General features: G+C 41.4%; 1 protein-coding gene and 1 pseudogene across 2 annotated transcripts in view; one reads left to right on the plus strand and one right to left on the minus strand.

Annotated features, from left to right (window-relative positions):
• The window catches only part of LOC309655336 (putative E3 ubiquitin-protein ligase TRIML2 pseudogene), a 396,542-nt pseudogene that overhangs the window by 83,823 nt on the left and 287,721 nt on the right, over window positions 1–24,998 (plus strand). The window lies entirely within an intron of this gene.
• Window positions 20,539–24,998, minus strand: part of PRKCH (protein kinase C eta) — a 221,605-nt gene continuing 217,145 nt past the window's right edge. The window contains exons 13-14 of the mRNA XM_082450419.1: window positions 23,273–23,416; window positions 20,539–21,845 (exon numbers count right to left, since the gene is read on the minus strand). Of these exons, the coding sequence (XP_082306545.1) occupies window positions 21,699–21,845; window positions 23,273–23,416 (291 nt within the window). The 3' untranslated portion in view covers window positions 20,539–21,698. The remainder of the gene's footprint in view (window positions 21,846–23,272; window positions 23,417–24,998) is intronic.

The raw sequence follows: 24,998 nt of genomic DNA on the forward strand, positions 1-24,998 counted from the left end.
TGATTTTCTGTAGTGATATGCTTATATTCTTTTATCTTCTGTGTATCTACTATAGGTTTTTGCTTGTGGTAACCATGGAGCTCATATAAAATATCTTATATTTGTAACTGTCTATTTTATATTGATAAGTTCAAGTGCATTCTAAATCTCTACATTTTTACTCTCCCCCTCTATCCATTTTACGTTTTTCACATCACAATTTACATCTTTTTATCTTGTGTATTCCTTAACACATTATTGTATAGTTATTTTTGCTTGTTTTGTCTTTTAACTTTCATACTAGATTTACAAGTGATTAACCCACCAACATTACAACATTAGGGTATTCTCAATTTAACTATATGTTTACATTTACCAACGAGATTTATACTTTCATATGTTTTCCTGCTACTAATTAACACAATTTTGGTTAGCTTAAAGAAGTCCGTTTAACATCTCTGTAAGGCTGGTGTATTGGTGATGAAACCCTTCAGCTTTTGCTTGTCTGGGGAATTCTTTATCTCTCCTTCAATTCTGATAGACAATTTTGCTGGGTAGAGTATTCTTAGTTAGTAGCTTTTTTTTTTTTCTTTTTTTCCCAGCACTTTGCAGGCCAGAAGAGAGTGGCATCATGTATTCGAAGTTTCTGCTGAAAAATCTCCTCATAGTCTTATGGGGGTTCCCTTGTACATAAGTTGTTCTCTCCTTGTCTCTAACTTTTGGCAATTTATTGTGTATCTTGGTGCAGATCTCTTTGGGTTCATCTTATTTGGAACTCTCTGGGCTTTCTGGATACAGATGTCTGTTTCCTTCCCCAGGTTTCCTTCTGTTTTAGCCATTATTGCTTCAAATAAGTTTTCTGACCCTTTCTCTCTCTCTTTTCCTTCTGGGATCTCTATAACATGCCTACTGGTTCACTTGATATATGCAATAAGTCCCTTAAGCTATCTTCACTCTCTTCACTCTTTCTTTTTTTTTTTTTTTTTTAACTCCTCTGATTGGGTGATTTCCACTGCCATGTCTTTGGATACGCTGATGCTTTTTTTCCTGTCATACAGTCTGCTATTGAACAGTTCTACTGAATTTTTTAGTTCAGTTATTTTATTCTTCAGCTCTGTAATTTTTGTTTGGTACTTTCTTATATTTTCTGTCTCTTTGTTGATGTTCTCACTTTGTTCATGCATTGTTCTCCTGACCTTGGTGTGCATATTTATGACCATTATTTGGAACTCTTTTTAAAATTTTTTAATTTTATATTGGACTATAGTTGATTTACAATGTTGCGTTAGTTTCAGGTGTACAGCAAAGTGATTCAGTTATACATTTACATATATCTATTCTTTTCAAATTCTTTTCACATTTAGGTTATTACATAATATTGAGCAGAGTTCCCTGTGCTATACAGTAGGTCCTTGTTGGTTACCTATTTTAAATATAGTAATGTGTATATATCAGTCCTAAACTCCCAATTTACCCCTTCCCCCCACCTTTCCTGTTTGATAACCATAAGTTTGTTGTCTAAGTCTGTGAGTCTGTTTCTGTTTTGTAAATAAGTTCATTTGTATCCTTTTTTTTAGATTCCACATATAAGCAATATCATATGATATTTGTCTTTCTCTGTCTGACTTACTTCACTTAGTATGATAATCTCCAGGGCCATTCATGATGCTGCAAATGGCATTATTTCATTCTTTTTTATGGCTGAATAATATTCCATTGTATATGTGTACCACATCTTCTTTATCCCTCTGTTGATGGACATTAAGTTTGCTTACATGTCCTGGCAATTGTAAACAGTGCTGCAATGAACATTGGGGTACATGTATCCTTTTGAACCATGGTTTTCTCTGGATATATGCCCAGGACTGGGATTTCTGGATCATATGGTAGCTCTATTTTTAATTTTTTAAGGAACCTCCATACTGTTCTCCACAGTGGCTGTGGAGTTTACATTCCCACCAACAGCATAGGAGGGTTCCCTTTTCTCCACACCCTCTCCAGCATTTATTGTTTGTTTTTAGACTTTCTGATGCTGGCCATTCTGACTGGTGTGAACTGATACCTCATTATGGTTTTGATTTGCATTTCTCTAATAATTAGCAGTGTTGAGCATATTTTCATGTGTGTCTTGGCCATCTGTATGTCTTCTTTGGAGAAATGTTTATTTAGGTCTTCTACCCATCTTTTGATTGGGTTGTTTGTTTTTTTAAGTATTGAGCTCATGTACTGTTTGTAAATTTTGGATATTAATCCCTTGTCGATCACATTGTTTGCAAATACTTTCTTCCATTCTGTGGGTTGTCTTTTCATTTTGTTTATGGTTTCCTTTGCTGTGTAAAAGCTTTTGAGTTTAATTAGTTCCCATTTGTTTCTTTTTGTTTTAATTTCCATTACTGTAGGAGATGGCTTGAAAAAGATATTGCTGCAATTTATGTTAGAGTGTTCTGCCTATGTTTTCCTCTAAGAGTTTTATAGTATCCAGTCTTATATTTAGGTCTTTAATCCATTTTCAGTTTATTTTTGTGTATGGTGTGAGAGAATGTTCTAATTTCACTCTTTTACAATAGCTGTGCAGTTTTCCCAGAACCAGTCATCGAAGAGACTGTCTTTTTTCCATTGTATAGTCTTGCCTCCTTTGTCATAGATTAACTGACCACAGGTGTGTGGGTTTATCTCTGGGATTTCTAGCCTGTTCCATTGATCTATATTTCTGGTTCTGTGCCAGTACAATATTGTTTTGATTACTGTAGCTTTGTAGTATAGTCTGAAGTCAGGGAACCTGATTCCACCAGCTCTGCTTTTCTTTCTCAGGATTGCTTTGGCTATTCAGGGTCTTTTGTATCTCCATACTAATTAAAAAATTTTTTTGTTCTAGTTCTGTGAAAAATGCAGTTGGCAATTTGATAGGGATTGCATTGAATCTGTAGATTGTCTTGGGTAGGATAGTCATTTTGACAGTGTTAATTATTGCAATCCAAGAACATGGTATATCTTTCCATCTGTGTCATCTTCAATTTCTTTCACCAGTGTTTTATAGTTTTTGGAGTACAGGTCTTTTGCCTCCTTAGGTAGGTTTATCTCTAGGTATTTTATTCTTTTTGTTTCAGTGGTGAATGGGATTGTTTCCTTAATTTCTCTTTCTGATCTTTTGTTGTTAGTGTATAGAAATGCAAGAGATTTCTGTGTATTAATTATGTATCCTGCAACTTTGCCAAATTCATTGATGAGCTCTATTAGCTCTCTAGTAGCATCTGTAGGATTTTTTTATGTATAGTATCATGTCATCTGCAAGCAGTGACAGTTTTATTTCTTTTTCTTCTCTGATTGCTGTGGCTAGGACTTCCAAAACTATGTTGCATGAAAGTGTCGAGAGTGGACATCCTTGTCTTCTTCCTGATCTTAGAGGAAGTGTTTTCAGCTTTTCACCATTGAGTATGATGTTGGCTATAGATTTGTCATATATGGCCTTTATTATGTTGAAGTATGTTCCCTCTGTGCCCACTTTCTGGAGAATTTTCATCATAAATAGGTGTTGAATTTTGTCAAAAGCTTTTTCTGCATCTACTGAGATGATCGTATGGTTTTTATTCTTCAGTTTGTTAATGTGGTGTATCACACTGACTGATTTGCATATACTGAAAAATCTTGGCATCCCTGGAATAAATCCCACTTGATCATTGTGTATGACTCTTTTAATGCATTGTTGGATTCAGTTTGCTAGTATTTTGCTGAGAATTTTTGCATCTGTGTTCATCAGTGATATTGGCCTGTAATTTTCTTTTTTTGTAGTATCTTTGTCTGGTTTTGGTATCAGGGTGTTGGTGGCCTCACAGAATGAGGTTAGCAGTGTTTCTTTCTCTGCAATTTTTTGGAATAGTTTCAGAAGGATAGGTGGTAACTCATCTCTAAATGTTTGATAGAATTCACCTGTGAAGCCATCTCGTCCTGAACTTTTGTTTGGGAGTTTTTTAATCAGTTTCAATTTCAGTACTTGTGATTCATCTGTTCATATTTTCTATTTCTTCCTGGTTCAGTTTTGGGAGATTGTATCTAAGAACTTGTCCGTTTCTTCTAGGGTGCCCATTTTATTGGAATATAGTTTCTTGTAACAGTCTCTTATGATTCTTCGTATTTCTGTGGTGTCTGTTGTAACTTCTCCTCTTTCATTTTTAATTTTATTGATTTGAGCCCTCTCCTTTTTTTTGTTGATGAGTCTGGCTAAAGGTTTATCAATTTTGTTTATCTTTTCAAAGAATCACCTTTTAGTTTCATTGACCTTTTTTTATTGTTTTCTTCATCTCTATTTCATTTATTTCTGCTCTGAAATCTTTATGATTTCTTTCTTTCTACTAACTTTGGGTTTTGTTTGTTCTTCTTTCTCTAGTTGCTTTACATGTAAGGTTTACATATAAAGTTGCTTTACATGTAAGGTTAGGTTGTTTATTTGAGATTTTTCTTGTTTCCTGAGGTAAGATTCTATTGCTATAAACTTCCCTGTTAGAACTGCCTTTGCTGTGTCCCATAGGTTTTGGATTGTTGTGCTTTTGTTTTCATTTGTCTCTAGGTATTTTTTAATTTCCTCTTTGATTTCTTCAGTGACCCATTGGTTGTTCAGTAGCATATTGTTTAGCCTCCACGTGTTTGTGTTTTTTATAGTTTTTTTCTTGTAGTTGATTTCTAATCTCATAGCATTGTGGTCGGAAAAGATGCCTGATATGATTTCAACTTTCTTAAATTTACCAAGGCTCGCTTTGTGGCCCAGCATGTGATCAATCCTGGGGAATGTTCCATGTGCACTTAAGAAGCAAGTGTATTCTGCTGCTTTTGGATGGAATGCTCTATAAATACAAATTACATCCACCTGATCTAATGTGTCATTTAAAGCCTGTGTTTCCCTATTGATTTTTTGTCTGGGTGATCTGTCCATTGATGCAAGCGGGGTGTTAAAGTCCCCCACTATTATTGTGTTACTGTCAATCTCTCCTTTCATGGATTTTAGCATTTGCCTTATTTATTGAGGTGCTCCTATGTTGAGTGCATATGTATTTAAAATTGTTATATCTTCTTGGAGTTGTCCCTTGATCATTATGTACTGTCTTTCTTTGTCTCTTAACAGTCTTTATTTTAAAGTCAATTTTGTCTGATACAAGTATTGCTACTCCAGCTTTCTTTTGATTTCCATTTGCATGGAATATCTTTTTCCATCCCCTCACTTTCAGTCTGTATGTGTCCCTAGATCTGAAGTTCATCTCTTGTAGACAGCATATATATGGGTCTTGTTTTCATACCTATTCAGCCAGTCTATGTCTTTTGGTTGGAGCATTTAATCCATTTACTTTTAAGGTAATTATTGATATGTATGTTTTATTGCCATTTTGTTAATTGTTTTGGATTTTTTCTTGTAAGTCTAGTCCCTTCCTCTTTTGTTCTCTTCTCTTGTGATTTGATGACTAACTTTACTCTTGTGTTTGGATTCTTTATTCTTTTTTTGTGTGTGTATCTGTTGAAGATTTTTGTTTTGCAGTTACCATGAGGTTTTGATATCGCCGTCTATATATAAACAAGATTGTTTTAAGTTGCTGGTCTTTTCATTTCAAATACATTTCCAATATCCTTCATTTGTGCTCTCTTCTTCTCACGATTGCTAGCTTTGATATCATATTTGTGTGTGGATGATTTACTACCTTTACTGTATATTTGCTTTTACTGGTGATTTCTTCCATTTGTAATTTTATTGTTTCTAGTTGTGGCCTTTTCTGCCTAGAGAAGTTCCTTTAGCATCTGTTGCAAAGTTGGTCTGGTGGTGCTGAATTCTCTTAGCTTTTGCTTATCTGTAAAGCCTTTGATTTCTCTGTCAAATCTGAATGAGAGTCTTGCTGGGTAGAGTATTCTTGGTTGTAGGTTTTTCCCTTTCATCACTTTAAATATGTCATGCCACTTCTTCTGGCCTGTAGAATTTCTGCTGAAAAATCAGCTGATAACCTTTTGGGAATTCCCTTGTATGTCATTTCTTGCTTTTCCCATGTTGCTTTTAATATTTTCTCTTTGTCTTTAATTTTTTCAATTTGATTACTATGTGTCTCAGCATGTTCCTCCTTCAGTTTATCCTGCCTGGGACTCTCTGCACTTCCTGGACTTGGGTCACTGCTTCCTTTCTCATATTAAGGAAGTTTTCAGCTATTATCTCTTCAAATATTTTCTCAGGTCCTTTCTCTCTCTCTTCTCCTTCTGGGATGCCTGTAATGCAAATGTTGTTGCATTTAATGTTGTCCTAGAGGTCTCTTAGACTGTCCTTATTTCTTTTCATTCTTTTTTCTTTATTCTGTTCCAATGCTGTGATTCCCACCATGAAAATTTTAGTTCAGTTATTGTATTCTTCAGTTCTGTAAATTCTGTTTGGTACTTTCTTATATTTTCTTATACTTTCTCTTTGTTGAAATTCTCACTTTGTTCATACATTGTTCTCCTGACCTTAGTGTGCATCTTTATTACCATTATTTTTAACTCCTTATCAGGTAAATCACTTATCTCCATTTCATTAAGGTCTTTTTCTGGGTTTTTATCTTGTTCTTTTGTTTTGAACATATTCCTGTGTTTTTCATTTCTCTTGACTCTCTGTGTTGGTTTCTGTGCATTAGATAAAAGAGCTAGCTCTCAGTCTGGAAGTGGCCTTGTGTAGGAGGTGAAACTTACTGTTCAACCCTGCCCTAGCTCTTGGTTGTCTCTCAAACATTTGTGATTGTCCAAGCAGCCATCTTTAATCTTGGTGACTCCCAATCGGTGAGGGGTGTGCCAAGACCTGTCAGTGTCACAAATGGGGGATCTCAGTCAACCCCAGATGTAAGCTGATAGGAAACCAAACCCACAGGAAGCAGCATTTAAATATGCAAATATGCCACTTTCAGGGGGAATTCTGGATATGGGCATTTCTGACTGTTCCCTCTGTACTGAGCCCTGGGGGATAGCCAGTTAAGAACTGTTTATTTTTGGCTACCATCCCATTGAACCTCTTAACACAAGCCCCACTGGCCACCAAACTCTCAGGGATGTACCCTTTGGGTGGCAGCCACAAAACCCAGGGTACCAGATGTATGTACAAGCTTCGTTATCAGAGACACTGGTTACCTGGGGTGGGACAGAGGGAGACTGCAAAGATGGCACCCACTGGCCTCCCTGGTCACTGGAGAGGATAGCAGTTAGCCCCTAGAGATGTGTTAAGTTAGAAGCCCGACCTTCAGGCTGCAGCTTTTAAGATATGTAGATAGACCTCTTTCATGGGAAGACTGGGCATTTCAATCTGTTGCCTCTGTGCTGTGCCTTGGGTGGATAGCTAGTTAAGAACTGTTTTTCCGTCTGTTACAGTGCTGTTGAACCCACAAATATAAGCTCTGCTGGTCACTGGAGTCAGGCTATCAAGGGTTTCATCCCCTTGGTGGCAGCTGGTAATGCTGGGGTGCCAGATGTATGCATAAGCTCCTTTCTGTGAGATACCTGTGAACTGGAGTGAGACACAAGCAGAGTGTGAAAATGGCATCTGCCAGCCACCCCAGTCTCTGGAGATGACTGTAGTTGACCCTTAGATGCCTTAGAAGCCTACCCCTCAGGCCATAGCTTTTAAGATAAGCAAATAGGCCTCTTTCCCAGAAAACCTGGGCATTTAGTTCTGCTGCCTGGGGTCATAGTCATGATGAATCCATGGGAATAAGTTAAGAACTGTTTCTTAGTTTGTTATAGCCTTGTGGGTCTCATGGACGCAAGCCCAATTGCCTTTCAGAGCTAGATATTTTGGGGCCTCATCTCTCAGGTGGAAGTCTTAAAAGTTGTTACACCAGATATGAAGACTAAACCCTTCACTCCTCAGAGAGAAGTTGAGAGTTGTGAGTTCCCTCCTGGTTGTGTGTTACTGAGCTGGGGGTGGGGTTTATGGTGAGATTGTCTCAGCCTCTCCTATATGTTTTGATGTGGGTTTTTTTCTCATTTGCCCATTGTGTACAAGTCACTCGGCTAGTGTCTGGATTTCTTTCAGAGGAACTTGTTCCATATGTAGCTATAAATTTAGTGTGTCCATAGGAGGAGGGGAGTTCAGGAGCCTCTTCTGATGCCATTTTGAACCAAAACTGCAAACACTTTCTTAACCTTCTCCCTCCCACACCTTATTTTCTCAAATCTTAATCTAAGACTTCATTTCTGTTTTTCAAACAGTTGAGTGTGTTGACTCTAAGAACAACCATTTCTTAATGCCTCTGGTTTTCCCCACTGAACTCTTTGCCCCTGAAAGGTCCAGTAGCTGGGAATGCAGACTGGGGCCAATACTGCTGGTTACCTGATACACAGCCTCCTTTATCCCTTTCACACTCCTAGAACCCCGATTGTGTCCTCCATTCTTGCCCTCCAGGAGGAAATGAATCCCTCTCTAGGCCCAGTGGCTAAGTCATAATTTGTCCAAGACTTAGCCTCTAAGCCACTGGTTTTGTATTCTAACTGCACATTGAAACCATGTGGGGAGCTTTAAAAATCTCACCAATCCCACCTGGGACTCCTGGGCACACTCAGGAGCTGTAGTTTGGCTTCTATTACCCTTGTCAAGTATTGGTTTTAGGTATAGTCATGTGTGATGGTAAACTGGCTGATGGGATATGAGGATGTAAGGCTGGGACACTTCTGGGACTGTTTTACACTTTAAAAAAAGAAGGAGTCATGATTCAGAGGTGTTCTTTTTCTGTCTCTGGAGGTTGTTGTCTGTATGTGCCCCGAGGTGAAGGAGCGTTGTTTAGTTTAGTAAGGGATATGTGGACATTATCACGTTTGATCCTTATACTACCCTATGAGGTACTTAATAGCTTGATTTTCATTATTATACCCATTTTAGACAAGGAAACTAAGGTTCACAGAAATTTTAGTACTTTCTCCCTAATGACAACAAGTAGAGCAGAGCCAGAATGAACCCAATCATCCTGGTTCTGAAGACCGTGATTTTCTTGTTATTTCTTACCAGGGGGTGTGCTGGTAAGTGGTCAAAATAGTGCTGCAAAACAAAACAGAACCTTGATTTGTACCATTTACCAGTTTTCGTGGTGTAAATATTCCCACCAGGCCCAATTTTAAGCTGACATTGTGAGCTCACTCGACACTGACTTGGGAAGAGATGTGTTTGATTGGTTCCCGTGAGCCAGTACGAGCCAGCTCCAGCAGAGCGCGAGAAGATGGGACAAGTGCTCAAAGGCAACCTTTTTTTTTTTTTAATTGGGGTATAGTTGTTTTACAATGTTGTGTTAGTTTCTACTGTACAGTGAAATGAAGTAGAGTTCCCTGTACTATACAGCAGGTTCTCATTAGTTATCTGTTTTATACATATTAGTGTATATATGTTAATCCCAATCTCCCAATTCATCCCACCTCCCCTTTACCCCCTTGGTATCCATACGTTTGTTCTCTACATCTGGGTCTCTATTTCTGCCTTGCAAACCGGTTCATCTGTACCATTTTTTCTAGATTCCACAAATATGCGTTAATATATGATATTTGTTTTTCTCTTTCTGACATACTTCACTCTGTATGACAGTCTCTAGGTCCATCCACGTCTATACAAATGACCCAATTTCGTTCCTTTTTATGGCTGAGTAATATTCCATTGTATATATGTGCCACATCTTCTTTATCCATTCGTCTGTTGATGGGCATTTAGGTTGCTTCCATGACCTGGCTATTGTAAATAGTGCTGCAATGAACATTGGGTGCATGTGTCTTTTTGAATTATGGTTTTCTCAGGGTATATGCCCAGTAGTGGGATTGCTGGGTCATATGGTAATTCTGTTTTTATTTTTTTTAAGGAACCTCCATACTGTTCTCCATAATGGCTGTATCAATTTACATTCCCCCCAAGAGTGCAAGAGGGTTCCCTATTCTCCACATCCTTTCCAGCATTTATTGTCTGTAGATTTTCTGATGATGCCCATCCTAACCGGTGTGAGGTAATACCTCATTGTAGTTTTGATTTGCATTTCTCTAATAATTAGTGATGTTGAACAGCTTTTCATGTGTCTCTTGGCCATCTGTATGTCTTCTTTGGAGAAATGTCTATTTAGGTCTTCCATCCATTTTTGATTGGGCTGTTTCTTTTTTTGATATTGAGCTGCATGAACTGCTTGTAAATTTTGGAGATTAATCCTTTGTCCATTGATTCGTTTGCAAATATTTTCTCCCATTCTGAGGGTTGTCTTTTCATCTCGTTTATGGTTTCCTTTGCTGTGCAAAAGCTTTTAAGTTTAATTAGGTCCCATATGTTTATTTTTGTTTTTATTTCCATTACTCTAGTAGGTGGGTCAAAAGAGATCTTGCTGTGATTTATATCCGAGTGTTCTTCTTATATTTTCCTCTAAGAGTTTTATAGTGTCCAGTCTTACATTTAGGTCTTTAATCCATTTTGAGTTTATTTTTGTGTATGGTGTGCAAGTGTTCTAATTTCATTCTTTTACACGTAGCTGTCCAGTTTTCCCAGCACCATTTATTGAAGAGACTGTCTTTTCTCCATTGTATATCCTTGCCTCCTTTGTCATAGATTAGTTGACCATAGGTGCATAGGTTTATCTCTGGGCTTTGTGTCTTGTTCCATTGATCTATATTTCTGTTTTTGTGCCAGTACCATATTGTCTTGATTACTGTAGCTTTGTAGTATAGTCTGAAGTCAGGGCGTCTGATTCGTCCAGCTCCATTTTTTTTTTTTTTTCTCAAAATTGCTTTGGCTATTTGGGGTCTTTTGTGTCTCCATACAAATTTTAAGGTTTTTTGTTCTAGTTCTGTAAAAAATGCCATTAGTAGTTTGATAGGGATTGCATTGAATCTGTAGATTGCTTTGACTAGTATAGTCACTTTCACAATATTGATTCTTCCAATCCAAGAACATGGTATATCTCTCCAACTGTTTGTGTCATCTTTGATTTCTTTCATCAATGTCTTATAGTTTTCTGAGTCCAGGTATTTTACCTCCTTAGGTAGGTTTATTCCTAGGTATTTTATTCTTTTTGTTGCAATGGTGAATGGGAGTGTTTCCTTAATTTCTCTTTCTGATCTTTCCTTGTTAGTGTATAGGAATGCAAGAGATTTCTGTTGCAGGTTGTATCCTGCAACCTTACCAAATTCATTGATTAGCTCTAGCAGTATTCTGGTGGCATCTTTAGGATTTTCTATGTATAGTATCATGTCATCTTCAAACAGTGACAGTTTTACTCCTTCTTTTCCAGTTTGGATTCCTTTTATTTCTTTTTCTTCTCTGATTGCCGTGGCTAGGACTTCCAAAACTGTGTTGTATAATAGTGGTGAGAGTGGACAGCTTGTCTTGTTCCTGATCTTAGAGGAAACAGTTTCAGTTTTTCACCATTGAGGACAATGTTGGCTGTGGGTTTGTCATATATGGCCTATATTATGTTGAGGTAGGTTCCCTCTATGCCCACTTTCTGGAGAGTTTTCATCATAAATAGGTGTTGAATTTTGTCAAAAGCTTTTTCTGCATCCATTGAAATGATCATATGGTTTTAATTCTTCAATTTGTTAATACGGTGTATTGCATTGATTGATTTGTGTATATTGAAGAATCCTTGCATCCCTGGGGTAATTCCCACTTGATCATGGTGTATGATCCTTTTAATGTGTTGTTGGATTCTGTTTGCTAGTATTTTGTTGAGGATTTTTGCATCTATATTCATCAGTGATACTGGTCTGTAATTTTCTTTTTATTGTAGTATGGTTGTCTGGTTTTGGTATCAGGGTGATGGTGGCTTCATAGAATGAGTTTGGGAGTGTTCCTTCCTCTGAAATTTTTTGGAAGAGTTTGAGGAGGATGGGTGTTAGCTCTTCTCTAAATGTTTGATAGAATTCACCTGTGAAGCCATCTGGTCCTGGACTTTTGTTTGTTGGAAGATTTTTAATCACAGTTTCAATTTCATTACTTGTGATTGGTCTGTTCATATTTCCTGTTTCTTCCTGGTTCAGTCTTGGAAGGTTATACCTTTCTAAGAATTTGACCATTTCTTTGAGGTTGTCCATTTTATTGGCATATAGTTGCTTGTAGCATTCTCTTATGATTCTTTGTATTTCTGTGGTGTCCATTGTAAGTTCTTTTTCATTTCTAATTTTTTTGGTTTGAGTCCTTTCCCTCCTTTTCTTGATGAGTCTGGCTAAAGGTTTATCAGTTTTGTTTATCTTCTCAAAAAACCACCTTTTAGTTTTATTGATCTTTGCTATTGTTTTCTTTGTTTCTATTTCATTTATTTCTGCTCTGATCTTTATGATTTCTTTCCTTCTACTAACTTTGGGTTTTCTTTGTTCTTCTTTCTCTAGTTCCTTTAGGTGTAAGGTTAGATTGTTTATTTGAGATTTTTCTTGTTTCTTGAGGTATGATTGTATTGCTATAAACTTCCCTCTTAGAACTGCTTTTGCTGTGTCCCATAGGTTTTGGGTCATTGTGTTTTCATTGTCATTTGTCCCGGTATTTTTTGATTTCCTCTTTGATTTCTTTAGTGATCTCTTGGTTATTTAGTAGTATATTGTTTAGCTTCCATGTGTTTGTGTTTCTTTCCTGTAATTGATATCTAGTCCCATAGTGTTGCGGTCGGAAAAGATGCTTGATACGATTTCAATTTTCTTAAATTTACTGAGACTTGATTTGTGACCCAAGATGTGATCTATCCTGGAGAATGTTCTGTGTGCACTTGTCAAACCCAGCCTTTGATGGTAAGATCCATATTTCTCCTTAGCCTTACTCTCAACACATATCTCTCCAGAGCAGATCTCTATGCTGGAGTGCTGCCTGATTAGGGAGGATGTTTAGCTCTTCTTCCTAGAAAGCAGATAAGCATGATGAGGGACAAATCAATAGGGGTGAATTCAGAGGCTTCCTAATGCCCCCAGGATGCTAATGATGCAGACAGGAGTCCCAGAGGACTATTTATCATTCTGCATGATGGTGAGTCAAGAGAGCCTTTATAATCTGCTTTACCTCTTGGTCATCTAAGCTGCTGTGCAGTTTGTACACACTTCCTGAGCCCGTCAGCAGTGCTGAGCACAGGTGCAGGACTGTGTGGTATAGTGAAAGCAGCAGGGGCCAGGGCATGTGGCCAGTGGAGACATTATGGTGAGCCAGCCCCAGGCCTCCCCCGGTGGGCCCAGAGAAGCAGCACAGTCTCAGTGTGCTCGCTAAGCACATTCAGTGTGTGTCATGATGGTCTCCCAGGGTTGAAAGGAGCCTCTCTGAGATGGTCCATTCTGACCTCCTGTCCACCATCCCACCAAAGATTGTAGAGTCCTTGAAGATGCCCAGTGATGGTGAACTCTTTCTTTCCCAAGGAAGCTGATTACACGTTTGAGTACCTTTGTGAAAAAAAAGTTCACTTTTATGCTAAAACAAATTCTGTAACCCTTGTTGCAGCCTGACATGACCCTAGTTTTAACCCTGGGGGCTCTAAATTACCAGACTCTCTCCTTATAGCAAGCATTAGGATGGACTAGGTTATGCCACAGTGACAAACAACCACCACAATCTTAGCAGTAATGAAAATATGAATAATTATTGGTGATCTTGTAAAATGTCCATCAAGGGTTGGTCGAGGGCTTGGCTGGAGGGGAAAGAGAGTCTGTCCCAGCACTGAATGTTCAAGGTTACACGCATTATACACCATTCTGCTCTTAACTTGTTGGCTAAAACTCTTCATGTGGTCTCACCTGTCCATAACAGGGCCAAAAAGGGGCTCTTACTCAATGTCCAGGAGGCAGAGAGTTGGAAACACTTGAAGAGCAGCCTTAATGATCACCACAGTAGTTTTTGTATACTTGAAGGTAGTTACCATGTCATCCCTCATTTTCTTCTTGGGCTCACGCCCAGTTTACCCTCTCATTGCTGTGTTACACACTTTTTCTCCCTTCATCACCCAGTTCACTCTTCTCTGAATGTGATCGAGCTTTGTATCTCTGTACTGGTGTCTGCAGCTGAGTGCAGTTTTCCGGGCATAGTCTAATCATGGCAAGCTCAGTGGGGCTCATCCCCCTCATCTGAAACACGACAGTGGGAACTCTGGGGCCTCAGTTGCATTTTTATTTTTTTGGGCAGCCACAGCACCCTGTGGTTGTCTATTCACTGTCTCATAACTTAGCAAAAGGTCTGATAAATCCTAATAAACATTCGTTGGATGAATACATACATTGAATTTATTCTCTTTGCCTCTGCCTACTTTTTTGCTCCTTCTGTCATCTCCATCTTGCCCTGATATAATCAGCTTTTTAAGACCCAAGTACAAGTTTCATTTATTTCTTAAATTTGTTCCAGGTAGAGCTGAGAAAGTGTATTATCTTTGTAGTCAAAAAGTGGGTGTTTGACCCCCAGCTCTCATGGTGTCATTCAAGAGCACATATTTCTGAAGCACCTATAATGGCTCAGGTGCCACAGGACCACAAGCCTGCCTTGCCATTGAGTGGGTTCATTTGGGTGAACACTATCACATCTCTAGATTAGAATGCAGGAATCTTTGGGTTTGTTTGTTTTGGTTTGGTTTTTTTCGCTTTAGTGTTTTCCAGCCACAGAAGCATGCCAGGCATATAGTCCGTGCTTAATAAATATTAGCTTCATGAGTGAATAGATCTCTAAGCTCCACTTTGCTTTTATGTATCAGAATCTCCTGGGAGGGCATGTGTAGTTTGAAAACAAAGTAGCACTTTGTCTCATTATCAGATTTTTGTGGTTGGTCATGATGTTTGAACTCTAAAATAAGACTAACAGAAGATGTGAAATTTGTCTGTTAATCTCCAGGAAGCAAGGGTTACCCAAGGTTGCAGAACACTGTTTCAGATTGATACTAATCTATTAATCATCATACTTTGGGTACCATTGTTCATTAAATCCTGCTGGGCCACAAGGAAGTAAGACTTTGTCATGTATATTGTTGAAGCTCAGCTATGTGAAACTGATCATACAAACCTGATCCACCAGTCTAGTAAACATCAAAGAAGAAAACAAGATTAGACTTTTAAGACTCGATTTTTATGAGCCCTGGTACAGTCTTAATGATCAATAACCCTTCTGGTGCTCATAAATTACTGCTTAAATAATTCTGCAATTTTGCCTGTACTTACCTAAATAATTGATATCATCTCTTCATCTACCTTGGCCTACGATTCATTTTCTCAATAACCATTGTATCCTTGAAAATCATTTTCTTTGAGAAAATAGAGAGGGAGCTGAGTTGAGGAATATTGCTTTCTCTTTCATTCTTTTTTTTTTAAAGGAATTCTTTTATTTTTATTATTTATTTATTTATTTATTTATTTATTAGCTGTGTTGGGTCTTCGTTTCTGTGCAAGGGCTTTCTCTAGTTACGGCAAGCGGGGGCCACTCTTCATCGTGGTGCGCGGGCCTCTCACTATCGTGGCCTCTCTTGTTGCGGAGCACAGGCTCCAGACGCGCAGGCTCAGTAGTTGTGGCTCACGGGACCAGTTGCTGCGCGGCATATGGGATCTTCCCAGACCAGGGCTCGAACCCGTGTCCCCTGCATTGGCAGGCAGACTCTCAACCACTGCACCACCAGGGAAGCCCCTCTCTTTCATTTTTAAGTGCTTGATTATCAGTTGCTAGAAGGGGGCTTATCCTTCTTGTGATCTTGGGCTGATCATAATTTTAGAAAGCCTTTTTCCTTTCCATGTATGGGCAAGCATGAGAAATATGAAGGGCAACCACATATGACATATGGATATGTGATTTTGGGCACAAGTGATCTGTGTGAGCCTCAGGGGGATTCGGATGGAGAGAGCTAGCAGAGAGGGTGTGTGGGTGTGCCAGGGTGTGAAGTTTGCACAGAGATGGACGGGGAGGAAATCTGAGTGATGGAGGTTTTGTGTGTGGTGAGAGTAGTATGGAGCTGATGTCTACTGGTGGAGGCTGATGGACCATATCCCTCTGTTCATCTCTAGTCCTGAGAGCACAAGGCTGGAAGCACTTCAGAGATCATCCTGGTAGTTTCTCACACTGTCAGATCAAATGACTACTAGACTAGCCCTGGTTTCTAATTTGAAATGTTTCCAAAGAAGATTCCTCTTTCAACCTTTACAACCACTTGAATGTTGGGCTGTACTCAGTGCCTGCACAATCTTCACTTTGTCTAGCCCAAATTCTCCCAGCTGTGGTCCGAGCCCTGAGAAGAATGAAACCTCTGTGAGGTAAGAACTGCCTTGTTGGCATGAGAAAGGCAGCTCTGGGTGGTCTTTGAGTGTTACATGAGGACAGGGGTGCTATGGCCCAGGTTCTAGTGAGAATACATAGGACTACGAGGTCTCTGGTTTTACCAGAAACCTTCATAGGTATCTTAATCCAGGAAGAACAGGCCCCTGTATACTACGATGGGCTTCAAACCCTTAGGCATGCTAGGACGCAGTGGACATCTTGAGCACACGTGTTCTCTTTTCGGAACTGGTCCACAGGCGTGCTGAGGGTCCAGAGGGTACCCGGCAGGTATTGGTGTTGAGGTGTGGTTCCTGTGTTATTTGGTCAGAAGTCAGTTAAATGTACCTTCAGATTAAATCCAGCAGAATGAAAGAATTCCTGAAAGGCTTGAGAGAAGAGCCATTTTAGGGGAAAACCATGGGTACCTCTTAGTCTCTTTTTTTAGGGTGAGCAGCACAGTTTCAAGCTTAATGCTGACTCTGCATGTCACTCAGGGCAGCATGGACTCAAGACATCCTAGGAGAAGTTTTTTAAAGAGTCTCCTGAGAAATCTCAGCAGCCAACGAGTTAGCAAAGTACAAACCCCTCCAACTTGGAGCTGGCAGGCATCCCCATGGGTGAGATGGGCAGGATGGAGAACATGGGGGTCCCACTCTGCCCATTTTCTGGGGGGCGTCACATGCAACCTTCCCTTGGTCCTCTGGCATAGCTCACAGTAATAATTGTTATTACTGACTGAGCATTTTCTGTGTCCCACCCTGTAGTATGGGCTTCACGTGGAGTATCACAGCTAAGCCCTGCAGTAATAGGATGGGCCAGGCAGGTGTCATTCTCACTCCCACTTCACAGATGAGCCCTGTGGTCACAGGTTCTTCTGAACTGAGTTGCGGATTGGACCGAGCAGGCCAGAGTGCAGCGTGTGGGCCAGAAAATGGGAGGCTGGGGAAATGACCCCCTTTCTCCAAGCACACATGTTAAGAGGTAGAGTTAGCACACAGACCTGCGCTCTGCCCAGCTCACTCCTGTGACGGCTCACCTCCGAGAGCCATGGGCGGCACAGGCAGGGCTGCGCTCAGAGGCTGTCTATGCCAGGGCAGTAGCTGACACGGGGGGTGGGGTGCGGTGGGGGCGAGGCTGGAGATGCAGAAACACAAGGGAAGGACGGCTGCCATTTCTGGGCTCTAAAAGAGCCTATAACGTAGGCAAATCAGGATTTTATGTCATCTTGGTGGTTGGAAAACTGGCTGTACGACCGGTTGGGCTGTAAAAATCAAATGAGAGAGGAAGGGAGAGAGTACAGAACTGACTTATTACACCAGGGAATAAAGAGCGTGGAGGGGGCGGGGAGGAGAGAAAGCACTGACAAGGGAGTGGAGGTGATGGTGGGGGGCGGCTGGGACAGGAAGAAGCCGACGGTGGCATTCAGCTTTGGTTCTAATTCAACACAGGAAGGAAGGGAGACGACAAAGCCTCATTTATAGCTGCACTTGGACCCGTTCTGTCCAACCCACACCTCAGTTCAGAGCAACATATGACCACAGGGCTCATTTCCACTGCAAATGTCTCCGGCTGTATCTGAGTCTTATCCTCAGATGACATAAAATGAGAAGTTGTAGGACACTGAGCCAGGGGCAATCACAGTGGGCTGCCTAGTCATTTTAAGTCAACACAGCCAGATTAAGCAATCAGGATGACCAAATCTGGGAATAAAGAGGACCTAAAGCTTTATGACGTTGGCCTGTGGTATGGTCAAGGCCAGATCTGTGGCTGGAATATTTTTATGGCAATGTGAACCTAATTAAGATCAACAAATGATAAATGGGGCGTTTTTATTTTGCTCTTTTCTTTACTACCAAGTTACACCAGCTCTGTAGCTGGAAACATGTAGCTGCCCAGGTAGGACTTGGGCTATATGCCTCTTTCCTGATGATGCCATACTACCAGCAGGGTGGATCACCAGGGTGGGTTACCAAAACACAAAGAAGCTCCTCCAGGAGGGGAGAGGAAGGGAACGGAACCCCTCACCCTGCACCCTCACCCCCAAGGCTCAGAGGTTACCCCAGGGGTTCAGGCAGGGTTTACAGCATCCAGTCTGGGTTTATGACCCAGACTACCAGCCTGTTTCCTCTTCCTCGGGGCGGTCCAAGTCCTGATTGCATCATTCTGGCCTGCCCCAGTTCCTTTAAGGGGGGCGGTGAGCAGCTCCAGGCCCTTGACATGCAAATCACACAGTTTCACTGCTGGTAAATGGTTCTGCAGACAGGCTGAGTAATACCATCCTGCCCAGCTGGCAGTTTATCTAGTGCTTTCTGCTAAATCTGGTTTACACCCTTTTTATTGTTCTCAATACCTTACAAAAGTGGGAAAAATAAAATTGGCCTTAATAGAGGAATTTCAACAAATTGGGCTAAAACTAGGGACTCAGGAGTTAAACTGCCTCGTCCCAATCCTGACCCTACTGCTTCACTTGTGTGACTTTAAACAAGTTACTTAATCTCTCTTAATACCTCAGTTTCCCCAGTTGTACAATGAAGATGAGAGTACCCACCCCTTGGGGCATAGCATGAGTAAATACATTGAAAGTGTCTGCATCAGGGCTTCATACATAGTAAATGTGCAATAAATGTTAGCCATTAGTAAGTGAAAACCCCTTCTGCAGTCAAAGGATAATCAACATGTCAGAGCAAACGCTTTACAGTTTATTCTCCTTTTAAATACTCAAGGCTGCATGTCTAACTTAGATTGGTGTGGAATAGTTTGGGAGAGTAGGGACAAATGGGTGTCGGGATGAGGGAGTAGGGTGATAAGGCCTGAGGATTTCTCAAGATTCCTGTTCCAAGAGGCGAGATTGTCTTGAGGGAGGGAAGTGTCAGTGTGACCTCGTCTTGACCTCCATGGTACCTGCTGAGCTCAGGGAACCGGGCAGCCCCAGCAGACTCGGCACCTGCTGATCAAGTAAATGGCTTGTGGCCAGCCCGCCTCAGGAAGTGTGGGCCTGTGGCCTTGTGCTTCTCAGAAGGGATGTGAGGTTTAGGAGAACTGATGAAAGATGTGAGACAGAGCTCTAACCCTGGAGTCGGAGACTGAGTTTTAGGTCAATATCACGTACCTCCTCTCTCTCTCCTCACATATAAAAGAGCGATGGGGATGAAGCGCTGGAAATCCCATCATTGCAGGCTTTGGCTGTTGGATAATCTGTCTGATAGGTCTGGAATGATCTTAGAAGAATGGACTGAACCTGAACTGGGGGACCCAGGTAGCAGGCTTGAGAATAGATTGTGACGAGGGAAGCTGCTGAGTCTAGAAGATATTTGGGTCCTCTGCAGGCCTGTGATAATGGATTTTGTAAATGAACACAGGAGGCCTGCTTTATTCTTTGTGATTCTTTACACTGTGGAGTAAAACCATATCCAGTAGCTAATCAGCCCCACTGCTCTTCAGAGCTGCAGAGTCGCTACAAAGGCCAAAAAAAGTCCTCAAGTCAGAATGAGCCTCCCTTTCCAGAAGTCTGTTGGATCAGAACATCAAAGATTTAGACTCTAGACCGGATCCACTCTTTACCAAGTCTGAAACCTTTGGGTAATCAACTAACTCAGCTTCTCAGAGCCTCTCTTGTTCTCGTGTGTAAAATGTACCATGGTATTCACACCGGAAATAGTGGTAGAATGAGCTGCTTGCCTCACAGGGATATTGGGACGATCTAGTAAAATTGCATGGGTGAGAGTATCTATGCACTGCTAAGAGCTAAACATAGAGGGCGGCTCCTAGCTACTCTCTTCATTCGAAAGTCATTTTCCACGTTGGGATGCAAAAAAGAATCCCCAACAGAGACGGTCACTTCTGCCCAGATACCCCTTGGCTGCTCTGTAATTCCCAGTCCTGTTTGTAGTTAGAGGGAGGCCATGTTCTGGCCAATCTGGTGTGAGCAGAGGTGATGCGTGTCCCTCCTAGGAGACGTAGTTAAATAGTAAGCACCACCTCCATCTCTCCCTTCCCTTGCTATGGCAATCTTGGAAGCTGCATTATCAGATGGCATAGTTATGAGTTGGAAGAGGGCCGTTGAACTTGCTCTCACTGGATGAGAAATAAGCAATTACTATGTCTAGCTACTAGGAGTTTGAGGGTTACTCTGCGGCAGCAATACTTAGCAGTCATTACCCTGACTCAGAATGAAAGTTGTGGTTAGGAAGAGACAGGCCACATTCATTTAAGTGACATACACAATGTGATGTCAACCTTTGCTCTCAGGAAGTTGTTTTGAGTCAAGAGTTCTATCCATTCTGCTCAAAGCTTATTTTAATTACATATCTCCTCTCCTAGTGGGGAATGGGACAAATCCTTCTAGACAAGAGAAATCCCTTTTGTTACAAAATGCATTTATTTCAGCCAGATAAAATTCTCCAACTGCATATATGGGTACATATTATAAGGTCCTTCTTTGATACATGTCCTGCTTACAAGAGCCATTTCTAATTAATTATTAAAATGCATACCAAACATCTTTGTCTCTTAAAATATAATTTAAATAAATCGCTAAGGTATAAGCCGTAAGTCTGGTCATGGAAGCGAGCAGAGTGCGATTCTTCAGTGATGAGTCCAGAGCAATATTGGCACATTGCCCCCACGACGAGATTCCACAAGTCAGCGAGCACCTGAGCTCACCTGCTGATTAACCTGCCGATTATGTGGATAGTTGCTGTTGGGGATCGAGCTGCCTTCTGTGAAAAAAGTTATGTGCAAAGTATGATGTAGGCAACGTGGAGAGGCCTTTCACAGAATGCAAACAAACACCATTCACGTAACTTAAGGATGAAAGCTTGGTGAAAGCAAATCTGTTGTTTACACTGCTGGGTATTGTGGCCCCGTCTCACTGGGCACTCAATAAATATCTATTAAATGAAAGTAAGGATAAAAGAATAAGCTGTAGCAGTTGCCTTGGTGCCCATCTGTTGTCAGGATGGGGCTTTAAGTTTTGAGCTTTATGGACACACTTTTTTGTTCAGAGTAAATCGTTCCATTTGGAAGCCATCCCTTTCCTTCTCTTCAAGTTCTTCATTGGCATTTACAGACTTCTAGCAGAAGTCGGCCAGTATTCGGGGCTCAATGGCTTACAGAAGAGCCCGGCACTCCATACAAAGTCTAGGTTTGTCCCTTGAAGTAAAACGCCTGATTGGCTCAGAAGTTCTAGGATCCGATTTACTCTTCACACCTTTTCTCCTTTTGGCTCCTGTTAATATCCCAAACCCCAAGTAGCTATGGAAACTCAGAGGCTGAGCAGTGTATTTCTTCATGAAATCTCGTTTCAGTATCAACTGTTTCCAGGACCGTGGCTCCCTCAGGACTTGAAATACTGTTGTTGATCTCCTGACGTTCCGTCCTTCACAGAGTTCTCCACTTCCCTGAAGGTAAGGTTCTTGTTCTAAGGCTGATGCTGAGGCGTTCCCCACAAAGGAAATTCCTGGAAAATCTCTATCCCCTTTTGATTCTCATACCATCTCTCCCATTCCCCATAAGGCTATGGATGCAATTCTGGAGAGACAAAGGAAAAGTTTCTAAACTCATCCTGGTTAATCATAGGAAGATGTCCCTCATCAATTGGAGTTAAAACTGGTTCTTCCTTTACGAAGTCGGGGTCAAAATTACTGACGTCTTCTCGGGATTTCTGTCAAAAAGGAAACAGGGAAAATTTCAGATTCTATGCACTTGAGATTTAGTCATCTTCCGTGGGACTTAGCCCATTTCAATGAGTTCGGAGGACTGCCCTGCAACTCTCTCGGTAGTGTTATTCACAGTTATGACAATTGGTTAAACAGTGCTTTACACTAATTCTACTGCATTGTGTATTACTAGGGCATGTGGTAACCACCAATTCACTAACCCCACAAAAATCTTGCTGAGCAGGCCAGCCTTAGGTTGGGAAACTAAAAAATTAATTTGTTCACCTGACCCAGCCAGCTGGTTCACCCTCCCCATTTCACTGAGGTACCACTTCTCAGCAGGCCTAATGGACAGGCACATAAACCAACAGAGGTTGAGCAAATTCACGCTTGCCCCACCTCCTGTTTTACAAAGATCTATATGCTTGAAGAGATTTTCTTGAAAGACTTCTTGGAAATGCTGAGTTTAGGGAACAAATTCCTCTCACTTTACTCAACAGTCAGATTCATTCTGCCCTGCTGGCAAAGGTTTCCCTCCTCCCAGAGGGGCTGGCAGGGGGATGTCCATTAAAGGAAGTGGCTTTGTCTCTGTGTCTCAACCTAGCAGGCTGTTACAGATTAAGCTAATGACGCTTGGAAATGTGTATTTTCCATCTTTATAAACTAATGCTGGAGAGATCAATTTTACCATTGTGAGGCCTCCTACTTCTCTTCCTTGAGTCAATGATATTTTTCTCTCTGCCTTTGAGCATCCCTCGTCCCCCTAACTCTTGACGTACTGCCAGCCCAGCTTCTCTGCCTTCCCATTGTGGTTCTCTTGACCCACCCATGAGAAAGAGCTTAGCTCTCAGACCGAGAGCTGGACCGCCCTCAGGAATGCCACCCCACTCAGCTGCCTCACTTCCTAGTGAGGTGCTCCCAGTATTTCCTAGTCAAAGAGGACTCGGCCTGTTCTGCCCTGAGCCCTGTGCTGCAGTAGCTGTTACAGACCTGAGCTCTCCAAGCCAGGGAGCCAGGCTTAGGGCTTTGAGGAGCATTTCACGGCCTCTCTACTTTCTTGGGGGGCTTGGGAAAGGCACCCTGACTAAGGAGCGTAAGGAAATCAGCTAGGAACAATGAATTTCTCAACCAAACACTTTTGGGGAAACCTGGAAAGTTTCAAGGTCTCTTAGACCCCAGGAAATTTTAAATTAAGAGAGGATGGGGCCAGGGCAAGCAAAAGGTAAAAACTTTTTGAGAAGTAACCCTGGCACACAGAGAGACGTTGCCTTGGGGGCAAGGAGCCCAGCCGCCTCCTGGGTGAAGTGCCTGGCAAAGCATCAGGCTGAACTTCCAGTCTGATCATTCCCCAGTGGACCATCTGGCTGCTCAGTGAAACACTGAGACATTTTAAGAAAGAAGAAGGTCTACTAAGGTGGTCTGGGACACTTACAATTCTGGGTCTGAAAGGTGGTTCTACTTGGCGACGGTTCAGCTGGGTCCAGTCGATTTCCTTAAAGAAAGGATGTCTCAAGATGGCATGCTCGCCACCCTGACTCGGGCTGCCCAAGCGCATAGTGGGGTTCTTGGTCATGAACTGAGAGGGGGAGAAAGAGAGTCAATCATTCAATCCTAGACAATAAGTATGTCACAAGACGGTAGGCATTCGCTCTGGCAGAAGAGCCGATGTGAGGCTTTCTGGCTGATCTTGCTTAACCAGCTGGATTTTCCCATCACAGGCGGCACAGCCCCCATGAATCATCCCGTAAAGGTGCACTTTTCCTTTACACATGAGGCGCAAATTGCTCATGTGTATTTATGGCCTTCCCCACTTCCATTTCAGACGTGGCAACTAAAATAAAACCGAGGGGCCCGGTTTTCTTTCCTGTAAATACCATGTATATTTTTTTTCCTCTTTAAAGAAAAGAAACGCTTTATAAAATAGTGTGCTTTTCTCCAGCACTGCAGTTGTGGACAGCCGGCATCTTATGAATGGGGCTACTTTTCAGAACAGCTGTGCCATTCTTCTGAGAGACCCAACCAGCCGGCCAGGATTCCCACTCTCTGACAGGACCACAGAGAGAAGAATGAGAGTCATTTTTCTGAAGAGCTGTGTGAAGAAGCCGCAAGGGTGAAAAACTTAAAGTTCTGTGTTCGGGCTCCAGGAAAAACAAAGTTGGCCGCTTTTATTATTGCAACAAAGATATCATAGTTTTGAGTGAAAAGTTTTTTTCTTTGAGATGCTCCCTTCTCTCCTGCCCCTCCATTTTGAAATGTTTCATGACTGAGACTCTTGCCACATAGTCCAAAATTTAAAAGCACTGCCATACATTCAAGGAATGTGTGTATATAAATCCTCTGTATTTATATCAATTGGGCAACTTCCTCGCGGCTGGGCTCCTATCAAGATGTTTTGGGCTAACCCTCCTTTCACAGAGTGGTCAACAAAGGCATTCTGATCGTATCCTGACCAAAGACCAGTATAGGATAATTCACTTTTCATGGCCAGAATGTCATTTTCAATTTTAAAGACACATAAGCTAATTTCCCATTATCAAAAGAAAATTGCCTTGGATAAAAACTTTTTAAAAACTTAAATCAAGTTATCTTTCCAAGTCTGATTTATGAACACAAGACAAAAGTAATGGTGTGTTCATAGAAATGGCTTTGGAGTGGAATTTACACAGTATTTTTGAAAAAATCTTGAAGGTGCACACAAGAAAGGGTAGGGTTGGGAGGTGACCAGCCCTTCCATGTCAGGTGTCCAAAGCTGCAAAACCTCCTGGGTTGCTTCAGGTGAACACGATCAGGTGGAGGGAGGAGGCTGCCAGAGTCCCTAAGCCAATCTGACAGGACAGACCTCATAAAACGCTAAAAAAGCTTCCAAGGGGAGCTAGTAAAAATGGAAGACACGGATGGGGTTTAATGGTTTCTCCTCTTTCCTAGAGACAAGGAATGAAAGGCCTGGTGGTGCTGAATTTGGACGTGGAACTCGAAAGTAAAAGCAGCTTTCAGAGCTCCACGGCAGTTAGCACTCTGGGCACGCACGGTGATCAGCGTTGACTTAGGAAATATATCTCAAAAACAACTCCGTTCTGAAAGAGCTAGGAGCTCATGCTGCGTGGGCTCTCCCCAGATAAGTCTGTGCAACTCAGAAAGGCAGGGGAAAATAAATACAC

Source organism: Balaenoptera physalus, assembly GCF_965194825.1.
Source record: "Balaenoptera physalus genome assembly, chromosome: 2".
NCBI lineage: Eukaryota > Metazoa > Chordata > Mammalia > Artiodactyla > Balaenopteridae > Balaenoptera > Balaenoptera physalus.